This window comes from Jaculus jaculus, chromosome 14 (genome assembly GCF_020740685.1).
Source record: "Jaculus jaculus isolate mJacJac1 chromosome 14, mJacJac1.mat.Y.cur, whole genome shotgun sequence".
Classification (NCBI taxonomy): domain Eukaryota; kingdom Metazoa; phylum Chordata; class Mammalia; order Rodentia; family Dipodidae; genus Jaculus; species Jaculus jaculus.
The window spans coordinates 15942153-15963528 of record NC_059115.1 but is presented as its reverse complement, the minus strand read 5'-3'; the positions used below and the strand labels follow the sequence as shown (position 1 = coordinate 15963528).

The following is a 21376-nucleotide window of genomic DNA, read 5'->3' as shown; positions in this document are numbered from 1 at the left end:
TCTAGCTACTGCATATGAGCTCCACCTTACGCATCTGGTTGGTGTGGGTACTGGGGAATTGAGCCTGGGTCCTTAGGCTTTGCAGGTAACCCATCTTAACCACTAGCCCATCTCTTTAGCGCCCCCCTCTGCAGTCTCCAGGAAGTGAGCTGGGGAGGGAGCAGTGTGGAGTGGCAGGGGTTGGTGTCTGGGGTGGTCTATGGAGTTCTGCCTCCAGAACTCCTTCAGGAAGTTGGAAAGCAACCTTCAGCGCACCCCGGTGCTTTCCTAGGTCTGCAGTAAATTCTGCAGAATCTGAGAGAGCACACAAAAAAATCCTATTCCCAGTAGACTCAGCATAGAATTAAATAAACAGGAATAATCCTAATCAGGATTTGAAACCAGAGGCCTGGAGAGAGAGCTTGGTTGAGGTGCTTGCCTGTGAAGCCTAAGGGCCTAACGCTCCATTCCCTAGAGCCCATGTCAGCCATGTAACATGGTGACACATGCTTCTGGAGTTGCGGTAGCCAGAGGCCCTGGTGTGCCCATTCTCATTCTTTCTGTCTTGTGAATAAATTTTTAAAAAAGATTGAGCCAGGCGTGGTGGTGGCGCACACCTTTAATCCCAGAGGATTGATTATCCCAAGCAGAGGTAGGATGATGGCTGTGAGTTCAAGGACAGCCTGAGATGGCATAGTGAATTTCAGGTCAGGTGGCACATAATAGAGAATATTGTACAAATTCAACATTATCAGCATTCCCATAAAAGTTCCAATGACCTTTTTTTTTTAAGTTTAGTCTTTCGAGGTAGTCACTGCCGTGGATATATTATTTGAGAGAGAGAATGGGCATGCCAGGGCTGCTAGGTGATGCAAATGAACTCCAGATTTCATGTACTACTCTGCATCTGGCTTACATGGGTACTGGGGAATTGAACTCAGATCATTAGGCTTTGGCAGGCAAGTATCTTAACTAGAGCCATCTCAGCCAGCCCTCATTTGTCTTTTGAGATAGGGACTTATGTAGTCCAGGTTGGCCTTGATCTTAATAGGTAGCCTCTTAATCCTCCTGTTTCCCAACAATTTGACAGTGTGTCTAGCCCAGGCTGGCATGAAACTTACTATGTGATAATGTACTTTTTGGGTTTTCGAGGTAGGGTCTCGAACTCAACAGCAGTTTTCCCACCTTTGCCCCCTGAGTGCTGGGATAAAGGCATGTGCCACCATGCCTGGCTACTATGTGACAATTTTGCTTCACCACTGAGTTCTAGGATGTAATCACACCATATCTGCCTTCATTCATGGTTCTTTCTCTTCCTTCTCTCCCTTCCTTTCTTTTTCTCTTCCCTCCCTCCCCTCTGTGTGTGTGTGTGTGTGTGTGTGTGTGTGTGTGTGTGTAGTTATTTATTTTGGTTTCTTGAGGTAGGGTCTCAATCTAGCTCAGGCTGACCTGGAATCCACTCTGTAGTCTCAGGGTGGCCTCTAACTCATGGCGATCTTCCTACCTCTGCCTCCTGAGTGCTGGGATTAAAGGTGTGCTCCACCATGCTAGGCTTCATTCATGATTCTTAATTTCTCATTAGACAGATTTGGGTTTTCACTAGATTCAAAACATCCCCACCATTCTGCTTAGTTTCTCCTTGACTGTTGGAAAATCTCATGTTTTATTTCCACAATGTAGAATGTTAGTTACATGTGGGGTAGATTCAGGTGAGTTCCCAAAATTGCCAGAAATCTGGAGGTCTGATGTCCTGGCTGGCTGCAGGTCATTACTCAAGTGTTTCTGTGTGCTGCTCTTGGGCAAGTGGATGCCACAGCAGCATACACAACAGGTTCCTCTGGGTGCTCCCCTTCCTGGGAGGAAGGAGGTGCAGGTGCACCCTGTTTGAGAGTCACATTGCACAGCTGGGTGTAGATCACATCCTGGGTCTCCTCAGATGCAGCAGCCTAGAGTGGAGACAGGAAGTTATGTACTTGAAATTGAGAACCTGGGGACCTGGGAAGGTTTTCATCCTTGCCTACCTGTCCCTTATTCGTGTCCAGGAATTGCCCTGACAGGGACGAAGAAGTGGTGTCCCTTACCCTCCTGAGCCTGGAGGGTTTCACCTGGGCATACACCTGTCCCTGGGAGTCTTCATCAGGTGGGCTCTGCAGCAGAGACACAGTCAGACTCAGACACTGTCTCCTGTTCCACTCAGGATCTCCTCCAGCCAGCTTTCATATAGAGAGTGGCCAGAATGATTCATTAGACATTTACATCAGATTTTGGTGTTCCTAGCGGGGTCTTCAAAGGCTTCCTGAGGCAGTGGGTGTGGGAGAGTCTGCCAGCTTCCTGTAGTTCTGGCCTCATACTAACACTCTGACCCTCACTCTCTTGTCTCCAGCCACACAGTTTATCTTTCTAAAAAAGCATATTTCTGCCCCAGGACCTTTGCTCCTGCTATAAAACCCTGCATCCAGGAGCTAGTCCATTCAATGACCGTGAGGGCCACTCCAGCCATGCTTCCTCTCAGAAGACACTTCCCAGAGTCCTCCCTGTAATTCACACTGGCCCTTTGCCCCGCACACTCCAACCTTTTTTCTGTTTCATTTTCTCAAAGATACTTTTTAAATTTTTTTTTGGTTTTTAGAGCTAGGGTCTTTGGAATTAACTATATAGTCTCAGAGTGGCCTTGAATTCACGGTGATCTTCCTACCTCTGCCTCCCGAGTGCTGGGACTAAAGGCATGCGCCACCACACCCTCAAAGATACTTTTTGTGCTTCATTGCATTTATGTGAATGTTGTGTCCCATTCAGGCTTGTCTCAGGACGGGTGGGAGCTCTGCTCCCAGCTGTATCTGCAGTCCCTTCAGGAAGCCTGGTCAACAGGGAGATTCCTATTATTAAAGGCGTGGCGTGCGCCTTTAATCCCAGCACTCAGAGGCAGAGGTAGGAGGATCACCATGAGTTCAAGGCCACCCTGAGACTACATGGTGAATTCCTAGTCAGCCTGGGCTAGAGTGAGACCCTACCTCGAAAAAAAAAAAAAAAAAAAGGAGACCCCTGTGACTGGCTGGGTGAATAAGTAGAGGGGTGTCTCAAGGGTGTGGGGGCTTATTTCCTCCTGTGTCCTGAGACCCTGGGAGCATGCTAGCAACCAGACATGCTAAGGAGCCAGCAAAGAGACAGGGAGGAGTGGCCACAGCCATAAAAGTCAGGAAAGAATGAGGTTCCAGCATGAAAGAGGCTGGTGCTTGTACAGGGAGGAGTCAGCTGCTGGGGTCACATGGCCGAGGGATGGCCAGACAAGGGCCCCCTGGATTAAACATGGATTCGAAGTTCCTCAGCACTGTGGATGGGAACAAGAGTCTCACCCAGCTGTCCAGCTCCATGCTGTCTTTGTGTTGTGTGTCCTTCACGGAAGCATCTGAGTGGGCAGAATAAGGGAACTGTCTCCTGGCCAGAGTCCCTGGGATCATTCACTCCCCCAGATCAGACAGCCATGGAGTGTGGTGATGTCCCTCTGTCCATAGTGTGGAGCTCTGTCCACAAGCGCTGACCCCAGGCCCTCCTTGCCACCTTGGGCATCTCCCTCCCTCATCCTGGGGCCCTCTTCCTCTCACACAGGCTTTTTTCCTGGATGACAGCAGCAGGTCTGGAGCTGGAGAGATAAGGGGGTGTTAGTGGCCATAAAGCGTGGTGGGCAAGTAGGAATCGGGTCCTCCCCCCATAGACGTACCTCTCTTGAGGGCCTCTGTCTCTGCGCACTGGCTCCACAGCCCCAGCAGGAAGCTGCAAGTGGGTCTCACTCTGGACTGTAGGAGAGGGATGAGTCTTGGGTAGAAGGGTGGGGAAGCCCCTTCCCCCAGGCACATACAAAGTAAGGAAGGGGAAGTGAAAACACAGGGGGTGACTGCATAATTATTTAGGAGATGGGAAAGTTTACAGAATACCTGAAATTTGCACAGGCACGAAGATTGCTTTTTTGTTTGTTTGTTTATTTTTGTTGTTTTTTCCAGGGTAGGGTCTCTAGCCTAGGCTGACCTGGAATTCACTATGCAGTCTCAGGGTGGCCTTGAACTCACAGCGATCCACCTACCTCTGCCTCCCAAGTGCTGGGATTAAAGGCGTGCACCACCACGCCCCATTTAAGATTGCTATTTCTGATTTGAGATTCTGCAGGACTGTTTGTAAACTGACCTGCCCTAGTCTGGCTGCTGTCCCTGGATGTGTTGCCCTAAGCCCGTGCCTGGATGACCTGCAGGGGATCTTACCGCCTCCTGGGGCCCAGGTCACTGGTGCCCCCCTACTCACTGTCCTTGTGTTTGTCCTGACACCTGCTCCGGAGGACCAAGAGGAAGATGAGGAGGGACAGCAGGAGTAGGAAGGCCGCTGACAGCCCGATGAGAAGCTTCAGGTATCTTTTCAGTCCTGGGGCACAAAAGATATCATGAATGCGTAACAAAGCTCCTTGACTGAGCACCTGGCCGTGTGCCAGGCCCACACTGGGTCTCTGCATCCGTCACCCACATCCGTCACAATCACGCCACATGGGAGTGTCTCTCCCACCTCCCCTCCCAGCCATTTACCTTCCCAGGTCACCCAGCTGGAAATAAGAACCCAAGGAATTTGACTTCCAGCCTTATTCCCTCCCCCAGAGCTGGGCCCCACAAGCTGTAGGGAAGGAGCCCGAATGTCCTGCCATGGCCTTTTGCCCCACCCCTGTGCAATGTCATCAGAACTGTGCAGAGGACACACACTGTAGGTTTCTAGATGCTTCCCTGGGAGGCTTTCTCTGCCAAGAGAGGTCACAGTCAGGTCAGCCCTGAAAGGAACTTGAAGCTCTTGACAGGACTCTCTTCAGTACACTTGGACACGGTGTGGGCTTTTCTAAGCCAGCATCTTCAGAAGAGACTGTCCCAACCCCATTATTAGCTCTTGTTCCCCTGTGTCCACCTCCCAACAGAGTCCTCACTTAGCTCTCTGGAGGACTCCATTGGGGTGAGGGGAGGGTTTTCAGTCTGCTGGGGTGAGATGGGGTCTGGACTAGGGCCTCTCTCAACCCCACCCTAGCAGCTCTTCCCCAGGCCTCAGACCCAACACCTCTCTATGCCTGAACACTCCTGCAACACATTGTCCAAGCCTCTGGGCTTCTGGGTCCTTGTTGGGATCTCTTGACTCCCAGGCTTCTGGACACAAGCTGAGCTGACCCAGAAGCCATGAGTCTGATGGGCCAAGCATCTCCAGGAAGCCTGGGGATGGAGCAGACTCCTAGACTGAGGCTCCTGACACTCACCAGCTGTTGGGATGTGTCTTGAGGGTGGAAGGCTGGGCCCTGCAGAGGGTCCTGAGAAAGAGGACAAGAGGAGAGTGAAGGATGAAGGCCGCCCTTAGGACCCTGTCTCTGCTGACTAGCCTACATCATCAGCCTTGCAGCCTCCTCACAACCTTCCTGCTCCTCAGGGGATCCTGATCCCAACGAGGGGGGTTTGGTGTGAGTCCTCTCTGACCGGTCCTCTCTAGGCCTCCTCACTTTCATCCCAGCCAGTATTCCGAGTCACCCTCTAGTGCACCCTCACCTGAGACTGTGAGCTCCACGGGGGAGCTGGGGTACGACAGCAGGTAGGGGGCAGACTCTTGAGAGCAGTAGCACTTGTAGGTCCCCCCGAGGTCAGCAGTCACGGCGTTCATGGAGAATTCTGCCTGATACTGCCAGGCACGGGACCCTGATCTACGGTGCAGGTAGGGATCAACTGCCCCCTCTCTATACAGAAGAAAAGTGTCCACAGGGCTCCGTGACTGACACAGCAGGGTCACATTCTCTCCTGAGGACACCGCAGGGCCTGGTTGCACTGACAGGGAGGGTACGACAGGGAGTTGTCCTAGAGAAGAGGGATGGATAAGGGACTGCCTGCTTTGGTCAGGAGGCCTCATGAGGAGCTGGCTCTGAGGACCCAGTTCACTCTGTTTCCTGTGACTCTACCGCTCCCCCAGCCCCAAATCTGGCCCTGGCCATTACTTCCTGGGCTCTGTGCAGTCTGTGTCCCTGATTGGACCTGTTTCCTAGCCTCCTCACCTGTGATCAGGATGTCCACGGGGCTGCTGGGGGCCGACCATTCAGAGGAGAGATTGTGTGCACCGTAGCATCTGTAGCGGCCCCCGTGGGACCTGCTCACAGGGCCCTGAAGAAAGTTAGCCTGAAAGGCCCCAGCCTGGGATTGCTGGAGGAGGTTTCTGCTTCCCTCCTTGGTCAGAAAAAATGTGTCATAGGTGATGTTGGCATGACAGAGGAGGGTCAGGTTCTTTCCAGGGTCCAAGATCGGGCCTGGCTGGGTCAGCAGGAAGGGTTTCCTGGACTGCCCTGGAGGGAAGATGATTCAGGAGTTGATGCGCTGGTTCCTGCCTCTTCCCATCATGACCTGTAGGTGTCAGTGCCTCACAGGCTCTGGCTCTGACTAAGGATCAGAGACACCCCTCAGCAACCTGGGACTCCCCTGGGAACACAGCTCAAAGCAAAGAATTTAGGGTTCCAAGAAATGATGCGGCTTTCTTACCTGAGACATGTATCTTCAGGGGGTCACTGGGTTTTGACCACATCTGTGGGGAGCTCTTGTATGAGCCATAACATCGGAATATCCCACTGTGACTGGGCGTCATGGGGCCCACAGTGAACAGAGCCTGGTGCTGTCCGTTAGTGAATATATACTGAGAGTTCAGGGTCCAGGAGAGCTCCTGTCCTCCTTCCTTGGTCAGAATGAACCATTCATATCTTGAGTGAGAGACACACTGGAGGGTCATGTTCCTTCCTGAGGTCACTACAGGACTGGGCGGGGCTGATAAATGGGGTTTGCTGTAGTATAATCCTAGGAGAGAAGGGGATGTAGTATTAAATGGGCTCACATCTCCCACCTTGTCGCTCAGCGTTGTAGACCCCTTTCCTGACTGCAGAGCCTACAGCTGGGTCCCCTGAGTGTCCTCTCACCTGTCACCACCAGCTCCAGGGGATCACTGTGCTGTGACCACCCCGCAGGGCCATAGCAGTAACAGCGATATCGACCTGCATGGTGCTTTGTCATGGGTGAGATGGAGAACTTGGCCTTGTTCCTGGGCTCCAGTGGGCTCTGTCTACCCCAGGGCACTTGGTTTCCTTCTTTGTGTAGGATATATATTTGTGTCTCTTGGATCCCCTGACACCAGATGGTCACAGAAGCTCCTGTGGTGGTCACGGAGCCTGGCTCAGCCCAGATGGTGGGTTTGTGGAGGGTCCCTGCAGGGAGGAAGGTAAGGAGACAGGTGTGTGAACAGTGCACAGTGAAGGCGACACTTGGAGATGACATGCTGACCCCTGAGTAGCAGAGGGGCCAGGAGAGCACGTGAAGACCCATCTTTCTCCTGGTCCTTCTGGGTTTCACTCTCACAGTTCCCCCTCTGGTGCATGTGTCTTGGGTCCCACTTCTCCCAGGCCCTGTCAGCATGCTCAGGAGCCCTGACTCCCCTCACATACGACACACCTGGGCCTCCCCTGGGAACCTGTATCAAGTCCAACGTCATTCTAGGGCAAGCCCGGGGCTTCCTCACCTGAGACCAGGAGCTCCAAGAGGCCACTGGGCATTGACCACAGCAGACGGTTGCTCATGAAGTAGCCATAGCATCTGAATGTCCACCTCTGGCTGGGTGTCACAGGACCCACAGGGAATAGGGCCTGATACTGTTCACTAGTGTATGCATATTGTGGGACCTGGGTCCAGGTGAGATTCTGCCCTTCCTTAACCAGAATGAACCTGTCATATGCCTGCCACGAAGCACACTGGAGGGTCAAATTCCCTCCTGAGGTCACCACAGAGCTGGGCAGGGCTGACAAGCTGGGATTCACGTAGAATCCTAGGAGAGAAGGTGATAGTGTGGGCTCTCACCTCTCGTGTGACCCAGCGTTGGGCCGAGAGGAGGGGACGCTCCCAAATGCAGACCTCTTTCCTGAGTTCACAGCCTCGGGATGGGACCCTGATTGTCCTCTCACCTGTCACCACCAGCTCCAGGGGGTCACTGTACTGTGACCAGCCAGCAGAGGTCCAATAGTTACAGTGATATTGCCCTGCATCATAGTGCTCAATGTAGGGAATGGAGAACTCGGCCTCATTTCTACCATCCAGTGGCCTCTGTGTGCTCCAGGGATATAGGCTTCCATCTCTATAGACATAGTATTCGTGGACTCCTTTGGTTCCTTCACAAAAGATGGTTACCCTCATTCCACTGGTGACCACCGAGCCTGGCTCAGCCCTAATGGTGGGCTTGAGAAGGTTCCCTGTGGGGAAATCAGAGACTGAGTCCCAGGACATTGCCTCCTCAGACCCCAGCCCTCTGCCCCAGGACTCTCTAGGCAGCCCTGGGATCCGCTCTCAGCTGCTGCTGTCCATGCACACTGCACAGGAGTGGCTCCTGGTCCCCAGTGAGGAGGAGATACACAGGACGTGTGGGGACACACTCACCAGCCAACACTGAGGTCCTGGGTCCCAGACTCAGCCCTGGAAGAGAGCTCCCTGTGAGAAGTTTGCCCTTGAAGGTTGAGCAGGCCCTTCCCTCCCTCCCTTCCCCAGACCCCCTCTCCTTCCCTCCTCTTCCCTCTCCTCCCCTCCCCTCCCTTTCCCTTCGTGTCCTCAACCCTCGAGGTTTTCTCATGAACAATGGCGTGGATGTTGGCAGAGTCTTGCCAAGAACACAGGAACCCCTTCCCCTCTTCACATCTCACCCAGACAGGTCAGGGCTATGAAGGTGAAGGTCATTGCAGCTCCTCCCAGTGGCTTCACAGAACTTGTGAACTGGGCCCGCAGGGCCTGGCCAGACGGTTAGGCAGCAGTGGGTGGGGCCTTTGGAGGCAGGGCGCTCCCATCACATGATTATCTCTTCAGCAGCCCCACAAGAAAGAAGAACTGCTGTCCCCAGGCACTTGCCTCTCTGCTCAGTGCTGTGGTTTGGGCGGGTCCCAGACTATAGCTACTTTTTATGAAGACGGCATCTCCTCCAACCCCATCCATGTCTGCCTGATACGGTCTCATCATATTGAGGGCCTGGGTGTACTGGCAAATAATCCTGCTACCTCCTTAGGTGAGCCCTCCAGCTGGGGCTGGATGAGGGATCGTCTTCCCCTCCCACAGCCTCCCCATGGGGTCTCCATCACTCCTTAGTTGAACTGCCCATAAAGCGCTGTGGGGTCCTCATGCCCAGTTGTCTCTCGAGGCCTGGAGATGATTTAGGGAAGGTGCAGTTGATGCTGTGGGGCAGACATAGAGCCATAGAGAAGCAGTGAGCACCTAATGTGCAGTGCTCTCTCTCTCTCTCTCTCTCTCTCCTCTTGTGAGCTTCCTCCTGGGGATGAGCACAGGAGAGACAGGGGAAGAAGCATGGCTGTTCTCATGGCTCTGGGGTGGGTTTCCTCTGTTGAACACCATCCTGTCTCTCTGGGAACAACCTTCAGAGTCACTGTGACCTCCTCAGTGCCCCTGTTTCCTGCGGTAAAGTTCTCCTTTTGGGGGTCAGAACTAACTTCTCTCCAATGCCTGTGTGTCATGCTGTACCCCTGCCAGCTCGAGCATGAGGGTCTTGTCCCTGAGGTTCTCACTTGGAGTTTGCAATGTGGACTTCAGGGTTGCGGTGTCACTGGTGTCTAGGATGTGCAAAGCTTCCTTCACTGCTGATCTCCAGACCACGGAACACCATGGGGCTAGGATATGGGGATTCATGGTGTTGCACCATGCGTTGAAGGGTCCTTTACTTGCTCTCAGCTCAATGTCCGGGGCCCATAGTCAGTACAAGTCACTCCCCCTTGTGTGTATAAAACACATTTACTCCAAAATTGTCACACAGAAGTATCTGTCTCACGTGAGTGTGACAGTGCAACCAGGAGGGTCACATTGGGCCCATCACTCTCAACATTCTGAGTAGATGTGACATTTTGAAGAGTGGACATGTAGACATGCAGAACCATCCCTCTGGTCAGGCCAGATTCCTGGGTCAGGCCATGGAGGAACCCTGTGTACAGCACAGGATATGTCAGAGGATAGCATGAAGATAGAAAGGAGGAGGTGTTGTGGGAAGTAGGGAGTTGAATTTAAATGATCAAAAGTTAGCGGGGGGGCTGGAGAGATGGCTTAGCGGTTAAGCGCTTGCCTGTGAAGCCTAATGACCCCGGTTCGAGGCTCGGTTCCCCAGGTCCCACGTTAGCCAGATGCACAAAGGGGCGCATGCATCTGGAGTTCGTTTGCAGAGGCTGGAAACCCTGGCGCGCCCATTCTCTCTCTCTCCCTCTATCTGTCTTTCTCTCTGTGTCTATCGCTCTCAAGTAAATAAATAAAATTTAAAAAAAAAAAAAAGTTAGCGGGGCATGGTGGCGCATGCCTTTAATTCCAGCACTTGGGAGACAGAGGTAGGAGGATCGCCATGAGTTTGAGGCCACCCTGAGACTACATAGTGAATTCCAAAGAAAACGACAACAACAAAAAAACAAAACAAAAAAAATTAGGGCTGGAGAGCTGGCTTAGCAGTTAAGATGCTTTCCAGTGAAGCCTAATGACCCATGTTCGGCTCTCCATATCCCACGTAAGCCATATGCACAAGGTGACGCATACACAAGGTGGTGCACATGTCGGGAGTTCCATTGCAGTGGCTGGATGTCCTGATGCACCAATTGTGTCTCTCTCTGCCTCTCTCTTTCAAATAAAATAAACATGAAATAATACAAATAATAAAAAGTACCCATACAGTGTAAGTGTGCAAATATTTCAATAGGTGAGAAAGCTCAGGGAAGTATTTACAGGTGTCGAAGGATCGTGTGTTTCTGATTTGATGTTATGAAGACTAGACCTAACTGTTCTGTCCCAGCCTCACTGGCATCCTAGGGTCTGATCCCATGAGCTCCTGCTTGGATGGCTCACAGAGGAGCCAGCGCCTCCTGCGTCCCAGCACACCCACAGCCTTCCCAGCACCCCACTACCTGCTCACTCTCCTTCCTGTGTTTGCCCTGATGCCTGTGTTGGAGCTGAAAGAGCAGAATGAGGAGAAAGAGCAGCAGGAGGATGGTTGATGTCCCGAGAAAAAGCCTTCAGGCCCCTTTCCAGTGCTTAACTTCCCACTTCCTCTGTGGCGTCACCAGGCCCGTGGCTGATGTGCAGGAGGCGCTCAGCTCACAAATGGGAGTCAGTCACCCTGCTTGCCATGTTGACGGACTGTGGTTCTCCCAGATTTCTCGGCCTTCCGTGAAAAAAGAAAACAGATTCTCTAACAGACAGTGAGAGCAGTGTGGATGAAAGGGGAGAAATATAGTTAATTAAGAGGGATTTTGATGGGTGTAGCCTCTCTTTTTGGCCAAAGACTAATGGGAGTTTTTTTTTTTTTTTTTTTTTTAAGGCAGGGTCTCACTCTATCCAAGGCTGGCCTGGAATTCACTCTGTAGTCTCAGGGTGGCCTCAAACTCAGGACAATCCTCCTACCTCTGCCTCCTGAGTGCTGGGATTAAAGGCGTGCGCCACCACGCCCGGCTCTGTCTCTTCTCTTAAATAAATAAATTTAAAAATATTTTCAAAAGAACTCTACTTGGTGCTGCCCACCTCGGTTCACTGATCTTAGATGCAAGGGAACAGCAGCTGCCTCCTCTGTATGTAGAAGGAAAGCGTTCACCTGGCTCAGTGACGGACAGCAGGGTCAGGTTATCGCTTGAGGACACTGTGGGGTCCAGATACATGGAGACAAGGAGTCGTCCTGCAGAGAAGGAGGATGGGGGAGGGGCGGCCCACCTCATTCTGAATTGGGACACCATCAGGTTCTGTCTTCCACAACCTGGGTTATCCTCTGGATTCTTTGATCCTGCCCCTACCCTACAGCCCTGTCCCTACTCTCTCTGTCTCTGAGAGCCCCCTCCCCCCTCCTCCAGCCCATCACTTCCTGTGTCTCCGTTAGAGGCTATGCAGAGTCTGCGTCTCCGTATGGATCCGCTGGCCTCCTCACCTGTGATCAGGATGTTCAGGGGATCATTGTGTGCAGACCACATGGAGAAGAGGCAATGTGTACCATAGCATCATCTAAACCAGCTTCCACGGGAGCTGCGCACAGGGCCCAGGGGATAGGAGGCCTGAGAAAGTCCAGCCAAATGCTTCTGGCTCAGTTGCTGGAGGAGGCCATGTCCCCCTTACCTGGACAGAGCAAATTTGTAGCTGATGCCAAGAGTAACACTGGAGGGTCAGGTTCTCTCCAGAGTCCACGTTAGGGTCTTGCAGTGTGATCAGGGAAGGCTGACTGGACAGCTCTGAAGGGAAGATGACCCTGGTAACCCCAAACTGCTTCCAGACGTGTACGCCCCTTTGTGCATCTGGCTAACATGGAACCTGGGGAATTGAACCTCGAACTGGGGCCCTTAGGCTTCACAGGCAAGTGCTTATCCACAAAGCCATCTCTCCAGGCCTTTTTTTTTTTTATTGACAACTTCCATGATCATAAACAATATCCCATGGTAATCACCCCTCCCCCACTTTCCCCTTTGAAACTCCACTCTTCATCATACCCCCTCCCCATCTCAATCAGTCTCTCTTTTATTTTGATGTCATGATTTTTCCTCCTATTATGATGGTCTTGTGTAGGTAGTGTCAGGCACTGTAAGGTCATGGATATCCCGGGCATTTTGTGTCTGGAGGAGCACATTGTGAGGAGTCCTACCCTTCCTTTGGCTCTTATTTTCTTTCTGCCATCCCTTCTGCAATGGATCCTGAGCCTTAGAAGGTGTGATAGAGATATTTCAGTGCTGAGCACTCCTCTGTCATATCTTCTCAGCACCATGGTGCCTCTGAGTCATCCCAAGGCCACTGCAATCTGAAAGATTTATTTATTTATTTATTTGTTTGTTTGTTTGTTTGTTTGTTTGTTTGAGACAGAGAGAGGGAGAGAGCGAGAGATAGAGAGTGAGTGAGGATGAGCACGCCAGGGCCTTTAGCCACTGCAAATGAACTCCAGATGCATGTGCCACCATGTTCATCTGGCTTACATGGAAGTTGGAGAATCAAACTTGGGTCCTTAGGCTTCACAGGCATGTGCTTTAACCACTAAACCATCTCTCCAGCCCAAGTTATCACTTTTGATTGCCCACTACTGTTCCAGGCACACCAACACCCTGTGTCCTGTTTTCCTGAAAGTTACCAATTCAAAAATATCCTACTAAAGCCGGGAATGGTGGTGCACGCCTTTAATCCCAGCACTTGGGAGGCAGAGGTAGGAGGATCGCCGTGAGTTCAAGGCTACCCTGAGACTTCATAGTGAATTCCAGGTCAGCCTGGACTAAAGCAAAACCCTACCTCAAAAAACCAAAAAAAAAAAAAAAAAAAAAAAAATCTTACTGCTGGCTGTGGTGGCGCACACCTTTAGTCCCAGCACTCTCGGGAGGCAGAGGTAAGAGGATCGCCTTGAGTTCCAGGCCACCCTAAGACTACACAGTGAATTCCAGGTCAGTCTTGGCTAGAGTGAGACCCTACCTCAAAAAACAAAAAAAACAAATCCACTTTCTATTTTTTTTTTTTAACATGTAACAGAAGAGGAAACAGCATAGCAAATCAAAAGAGTGGTAAAAGGAAATGGATGGAGCTCTCCACCAGGTCCCCATGTGCTCAACTGCAGCTTCCCAGAAGGAGGTGGTGTGTTCTTTGTTGACATGAAACACTGCGTCCCCCAAGCAGAGCGTCACTTCCCTGCCCCTCCCAAACCACTGCCAGTTTCCAGAGACCCTGAGGGCGATACAGCTAGAGGCGGTGCGCTTTTCCGCTTAAGGCTGCCGGGACTTGAATCTGCCTCTAGAAAGTCCTGGCGCACCCGCCCAAACACTGGGAAGAGTGAGGTGTGAGAATTCGGATGCGTCAGCAATGGAGAGATCACCTGTGGAGCGCCTTGTTTGCACCAGGGCAAACTCTGGGGTGACAGGACCTGGATGCGGCCATCTTATGCTTGTGTGTGGGTGTTGTTGGCCTCGTAGTCTAGTTAAGGAAGCTGATCCTTTGTGAGTTTAGTGACTAGAACAGCGGAAGTGTGGGGCTGGTTAGAAAGGACATGAGGATAACCTTTAAGAAATTTGATTTAATTTAAAAAAAAAAAAATCCCAAAATGGGGCTGGAGAGATGGCTTAGTGGTTAAGGCACTTGCCTGTGAAGCCTAAGAATCCTGGTTCAATTCCCCAGGGCCCATGTAAGCCAGATGCACAAGGTGGCACATGCATCTGGAGTTTGTTTGCAGTGGCTGGAGGCCCTGGTGTGACCATTCTCTCTCTCTCTTTCTGCCTCTCTCTCAAATAAATAAACAAAAATGCAATTCTTTGAAAAAAAAAAAAAATCCCAAAACATCAACAACAAAAACAGAGGCATGAGTTGAGGCCAAGACTCTGACTCAAAGCTTGCATTTTTTAAATTAATTCATTAAATTTATTTATTTATTTATTTTGAGGTAGGGTCTCACTCTCGCCCAGGCTGACCTGGAATTCAGTATGTAATCTCAAGGTGGCCTTGAACTCATGGCTATCCTCCTATTTCTGCCTCCTTAGTGCTGGGATTAAAGGCGTGCGCCACCATGCCCATCTATTTTATTTAGCTAGAGATAATGGGAGCAGTTCATGCTTTTTAAAAAAAAATATATTTTATTTGAGATAGAGAAAGAGAGAGGGAGACAATGGGGCCTCCAGCCACTGCAAATGAACTCTAGATGCATGTGCCACCTTGTGCATCTGGTTTATGTGGGTCTGGAGAATTGAACCAGGATCCTTTGGCTTTGCAGGCAAATGCGAGGTTATCTTTTCTTTATTTTTTTAAAAAAATTTTTTAAAAAAATTTGTTTTTGTTTATTTTTTATTTGAAAGCGACACAGAGAGAAAGAGGCAGAGAGAGAAAATGGGCGCTCCAGGACCTCCAGCTACTGCAAACGAACTCCAGACGCATGGGCCCCCTTGTGCATCTGGCTAAAGTGGGACCTGGGGAACCGAGCCTCAAACCGGGGTTCTTAGGCTTCACAGGCAAGCGCTTAACCGCTGAACCATCTCTCCAGCCCAAGGTTATCTTTTCTAAGGAACTCAGTTGCTCAGCTAAGCTGACAGTGAGGGCTTTTCACGCGCCTGCGAGGAGCAGTTTTCTTCTTTTGTGCGACAGCAGGCAGTGGCTGACCAACACTGGGAAAATCGCAGCCTGTGGTTCCCACAGTCCCGGTTTACATTCTGTAAGCTTTCAGCTTGCTCACCACACATCATCTGCTTAATTTAACATGGCAGGCACAGGAGTTGTGGAAAACTGTCAGTGAGATGCAGGATTCATCCCAGAACTAAGCAAGCTCCCGATGAACTTCACCACTCACCAATATCTCCATAAAAATTCCATGAGCAGCTGGATGTGGTGGCGCACGCCTTTAATCCCAGCACTTGGGAGGCAGAGGCAGGAGGATCGCTGTGAGTTAAGGCCACCCTGAGACTACAGAGTGAGTTCCAGGTCAGTCAGGGCTAGAGTGAGACCCTACCTTGGAAAACAAAACAAACAAACAAAACTCCATGAGCTACATTCACGGTGGGGTGCACAGATCTGTGTAACGCGGTCAGTGCAAGCCGCTGCAGGGCGCCCTTTGTGGCCGGCACCTCTGAACACTTCTCCGCTCAGCCCTTCAGGGCTGCACAGCACATCATCTCGCCAATCACCTGAAACCCTCAAGGGATATTTGTTTAATTTTCTCATGACAAAAAAACATGAATAGAGAATGTGTCGATGACAGATGTGTTAGATTGTGGCAGTTATTTCATAATGTAGATGTATTTACAAATCATGAAATTGTATGCCCAAAACGCATGCGCATTTATGCATCAATGATAAATCAAATGTTTTTCATTTTCCTCTTTGCCTTTATTAACTTTATTTATAGATCCCAAGCCAGATGGTGTTTAAAAATTTTTCTTGAACATTTCTATGAAATAAAGGTCCGTGGGTGATCAGTTCAGTGGTGGAACACTGGCCTCACATGCACAAGCCCAGTAGTTTAAGCCTGAATTCACTCATCTGACCTGTGGTGGGCACCTGTTCTCTGAACTTTTTCTTTTATGTTTTTAAAAGTTTTCTTTTGTAAATATCTTTGATTATTTGCAAGCATAGAAAAACACAGAGAGACAGAATGGGTGCACCAGGGCCTCTAGTTGCTGCAAACGAACTCCAGATGTGCCATTTGTGCATCTGACTTTCCGTAGGTACTGGGGAATCAAACCTGGGATGGCAGGCTCTGCAGGCAAGCACCTTGACTGCTGAGACATCTCTCCAGCCCCTCTAAACTTTATCTGAGGAGATGTGAACAAACATCTCCTCTCCAGAGAGAGAGAGAGAGAGAGAGAGAGAGAGAGAAATAAAAGAAATAATAATCCTGGGAGGCAGAGGTAGGAGGATCACCATGAGTTCAAGGCCACCTTGAGACTACACACCAGGTCAGCCTGAGCTAGAGTAAAACCCTACCTCGAAAAACCAAAAAAAAAAAAAAAAAAAAAATCTCCAGACTGGAGAGATTGCTCAGTGGTTAAGGTGTTTGCCTTCAAAGCCTAACAACCCAGGTTTGATTTCCTAGTATCCACATAAAGCCACATGCACAAAGTGGTGCATGCCTTTGGAGTTTGTTTGCAGCAGCTGGGGGCACTGGTGTACCCATTCTCTTTCCCTGTCTGTCTCTCTTTGCTTGCAAATAAATAGAAAAGAAAGAAATGCCTACAAGTGTAGCTTGGTGAACTGAGGAGGCTCGTTTGAGTTTCTTATAAGAGCATGAGCAATTTATGAGTGAGTACTCCACTGAAAACCTGTCTCTCTTTCCCAGACAACTGTTAACTTTGTATAAATTATTGGCCTGAGTGTGGCACCATGAACTTCTCTTTCCTAGAGCCCCCACTTTTTTTTTTTTTTTTTTTTGGGTTTTCAAGGTAGGGTCTCACTAGCTCAGGCTGATCTGGAATTCACTATGTAGTCTCAGAATGGCCGCGAACTCATGGCTCTCCTTCTACCTCTGCCTCCCAAGTACTGGGATTAAAGGCACGCACCACTACGCCCAGCCCCACTCTTTTTTTTTTTGAAAACAATATTATTGTTTATTTATTAGCAAGTAGAGAGAGAGAGAGAGAGAGAGAGAGAGACAGACAGACAGATAGACAGAATGTGCATGCTAAGGCCTCCAGCCACTGCAAATGCATTCCAGATGCATGTGCCAGTTTGTGCATCTGGCTTTATGTGAGTACTGGGAATCTGAACCCGGGTCATTAGGCTTTGCAAGCAAGTGCCTTAACCGCTGACTCATATCTCCGACCTAGAGCCCCCATTGTTACGATGGAAAGCTAACTTGCCAATATTATGCACGTCTTTTAATAATTACAATGGCCATGCCATGCCTGGAGGACAGTTTTCCACAGTAGCACCTATCCCAGGTTAAGGTCAATAATTTGTGTCTTTAGCCAGGTGTGGTGGTACATGTCTTTAATCCCAACACTTGGGAGGCAAACATAGTAGAATTGCTGTGAGTTTGAGGCCAACCTTAGACTACTTACTGAATTCCAGTTCAGCCTGGGCTAGGGCAAGACCCTACCTGAAAAAAATAAGTAAAAAATTCTCTCTCCCTTTTATACTCATGATAAGTCTGCTCTGTGAAGATTTCCTATTTCATCTTTTAAAAAAGTATTTAATTTTTAAAATTTATTTATGAGAGAGAGAGGTGGTTGGGGGGAGATTGGGTACGCCAGGACCTTCAGCAAATTCCAGAAGCATGTGCCACCTTGTGCATCTCGCTTACTTGGGTCCTGGGGAATCAAACCTGGCTCCTCTGGTTTTGTAGGCAAGTGCTTTAACTGCTAAGCCATCTCTCCCACCCGATTTCACTTTTAAAAATGTCTTATTTAAGCCGACATGATGGTGCACACCTTTAATCCCAGCACTTGGGAGCTGAGGTAGGAGAATTGCTGTGAGCTTAAGGCCACCCTGAGACTACATAGTGCATTCCAGGTCAGCCTGGGCTAGAGTGAAACCCTACTTCAAAAAAAATGAAAAAAAAAATGTTTTATTTATTTATTTGAGAGAGATAGAGAAGCAGATAGACAGCATGGACATGCAGGACCTCCAGTCACAGGAAACTCCAGACGCATGTGCCATCTTGTGAAGATGCTTACACGGGTACTGGGGAATTGAACCTAGGTCCTTAGGCTTCACAAGCAAGCACCTTAACTGCTAAGACATCTCTCCAGACCTCATGTTTCTTTCTTTCTTTTCTTTTCTTTCTTTTTTTTTTTTTTTTTGCAGTAGAGTCTAGCTAAGGCTATCCTGGAATTCAGTATGTAGTCTCAGGGTGGCCTTGAACCCATGGAAATCCTCCTATCTCTGCCTCTCGAGTACTGGGATTAAAGGCGTGAACCACCATGCCTGGCTACCTTTCCTTTCCTTTCCTTTCCTTTCCTTTCCTTTCCTTTCCTTTCCTTTCCTTTCCTTTCCTTTCCTTTCCTTTCCTTTCCTTTCCTTTCCTCTCCTCTCCTCTCCTCTCCTCTCCTCTCCTCTCCTCTCCTCTCCTCTCCTCTCTTCTCCTCTCCTCTCCTCTCCTCTCCTTCCTTCCTTCCTTCCTTCCTTCCTTCCTTCCTTCCTTCCTTTCTTTCTTTTTTAAGGTAGGTTCTTGCTCTAGCTCAGGCTGACCCAGAATTCACTTTGCAGTCTCATGCTGGCTTTGAATTCATAGCAATCCTCCTACCTTTGATTCCCAAATTCTGGGATTAGAAGCATATGCTTTTGAGGAGACCTGGAACTCATAGTGATTCTCCTACCTCAGCCTCCTGAGTGGTGGGATTAAAGGCATGCACCTTTCTATATGTTACATATTAAAATAGAAATATTGAAGAGGTGGCTCAGTGGTTAATGGTACCTGTTTGCAAAGACTGAAGTCCTAGGTCATGTTGCTATTAGGCATGCAAAGTCAGGCCCTATCCTTGAACACACCAAAGGCTTGTTCTGCAAAGACACTGAGAAATCAAGCTGCAGCTGAGTTGGAAGCCTGCTCCCTGTTGGCTGCTGTCATCGTTCTGGAAAGATCTATGTAGCCTTTTTGGGGCTGAGGAGGGAAAGCTAACAATGATTTAACTAGAAGTGGACCTTGCAAGCTTTACTGGTGTCCAGCCAGGCCAAATTTGTCACCTGGTACAATGATGGCATATCTGTTATGGGGGAAATCAACAGGTCTCTGCTGAAACCCTAGTCAAATGTGTGTGGCTGGAAGGTCATAAATCCTAGGGGGGAACCTTTTACTGTTGTTGGCTAAAGGGATATATTTATGCCCATCAAATTGCCTTCTAAATACTTAAGTTTAAGTCCACGTACTAAGGCTTCTTTCATTTTTGGTTAGAGAAGCTCCTCTTTTCAGATGCCCTGACCACTGAGAGGACTCAAAAGTCATCAAGGGGTTGGAGAGATGGTTTAGCAGTTAAAGTTAAGGTGCTTGTCTTCAAAGGCAAAGGACCCAGGTTCGATTCTTCAGTACCACTTAAAGTCAGTTGCAAAGATGGCACATATGTCTGAGGTTTATTTATTTGTAGTGGCTGGAGCCCTGGTGTGCACATTCTTGCTCTCTCTCTTTCTCTCAATAAATAATGTCATCAAGGCACACTGAGAAGTGACAGTGGAGTGTTCATCACTGAGCGAGGCATTTCTATCAGGCCCTCCAAGGCTCATAGTCCATTGCAGAATGGAAGAGCCAAAGCGAGGGCAGAGTGTGCTTTGGAATATCTACTTTCCAAACACAAAATGACCATGGCATTCATGAGCTCACAGTGGCTGACATGCCCTACCCAAGACCTGAATAATGGGAAAGCAAAAAGAAAAAAAGAAAGAAAAATAATGACATTGAAATAGAAGAGGGACTACTTGAAAAGAAGGGGTTTAGGGCAGGCAGGAGGGTGGTTGGAGGAAGGCAAAAAGAGAGGGGAGGTAGGGGAGGTAGGCAATAATTTATTACTATTATTAGTTTTGGGGTCGGGTCTTGCTGTAGCCTAGGCTGACCTGGAATTGACTATGTATGTAGTCTCAGGCTTGCCTCATACTCACAGTGATCCTCCTACCTCTGCTTTTGGAGTGCTGGGATTAAAGATGTATGTCACCACACCTGGCAAGAATTGTTATTTTATTTTTATTATTATTTTGCTTTTCAAGTTAGAGTCTCACTCTAGCCCAGACTGACCTGAAATTCACTATGTAGTCCCAGGGTGACCTTAAACTAACAGTGATCCTCCTACCTTTGCCTAAAGTATGCTGGGATTAAAGCTGTGCACCAACATGCCCAGCTATATATATATTTTTTGTTGTTGTTGTTCATTTGTTTTTTGAAGAAGGGTCTCACTCTAGCCCAGGATGACCTGGAATTCAATATGTAGTCTCAGGGTGGTCTTGAACTCATGGTGATCCTCCTACCTCTGCCTCCTGACTGCTATGATGAGAGGCTGCACCACCATGCCCTGATATTTTTTCATTAGAGAAAGAGAAGGCAGGTGGAAAGAGAGAGAGAGAGAGAGAGAGAGAGAGAGAGAAAGAGAGAGAGAGAGAGCACAGAGGTAGGGGAATCAATGAATTCAAGGCCAGCCTGGAACTACAGAGTAAGTTCCTGGTCAACCTGGGCTTGAGTGAGACCTTACTACAAAACAAAACAAAACAAAACAAAACAGTACAGAACAGAACAGAACAGAGCAAAACAAAACAACCCCCCCACAAAAAAAAACCAGAAAAAAAAGAAAAGAAGGACGAGATCAAGAAGGAAATAAAAAAATTCATAGAATCAAATGATAATGAGACACAATTGGGACACATGACGGCAGTCCAAGGAGGGAAAGTTATAGCTCTAAGTGCCTCTATGAAGAAATTAGAGGGGTCCGCGTTGAGCAGGCTTGCGGTGCACTCACGGCCAAGGCCAGCCTGACTCCAGACCCGCAGACTGTCGCTGCAGTCACCATGCTAAAGCTGGCACTGGAGCTGGATGGGGAGTCCAGGTACCAGCAGGCTCTGGCATGTTACCAGGAGGGAATTGATCTGTTCCTGCAAATTCAGAAAGGCACCAAAGATGACAATAAGAAAGGTAAACTCAGGGCTGGAGAGATGGCTTAGTGGTTAAGCGCTTGCCTGTGAAGCCTAAGGACCCCGGTTCGAGGCTCGCTTCCCCAGGTCCCACGTTAGCCAGATGCACAAGGGGGCGCACGCGTCTGGAGTTCGTTTGCAGAGGCTGGAAGCCCTGGCGCGCCCATTCTCTCTCTCTCCCTCTATCTGTCTTTCTCTCTGGGTCTGTCGCTCTCAAATAAATAAATAAAAAATTAAAAAAAAAAAAAAAGAAAGGTAAACTCAGAGAAGCCATTTCTTGCCACTTGGATAGAGCA

At 49.3% G+C, this 21376-nt stretch overlaps 1 protein-coding gene across 1 annotated transcript; it reads right to left on the bottom strand.

Moving 5' to 3' along the window:
* Nucleotides 1-1668: 1668 nt before the first annotated feature.
* On the bottom strand, nt 1669-8748 carry Lilrb3 (leukocyte immunoglobulin like receptor B3). Its single transcript, XM_045133583.1, has 15 exons — nt 8705-8748; nt 8445-8480; nt 7976-8260; nt 7537-7839; nt 6941-7225; nt 6513-6821; nt 6035-6319; nt 5538-5840; nt 5255-5305; nt 4273-4389; nt 3698-3773; nt 3582-3619; nt 3333-3385; nt 2001-2126; nt 1669-1925 (listed from the first exon to the last, which is right to left on the bottom strand). The coding sequence occupies exons 1-15, from the start codon at nt 8736-8738 to the stop codon at nt 1752-1754; spliced, it is 2475 nt and encodes an 824-aa protein (XP_044989518.1). The 5' UTR covers nt 8739-8748; the 3' UTR covers nt 1669-1751.
* Between the last annotated feature and the right edge of the window lie 12628 nt (nt 8749-21376).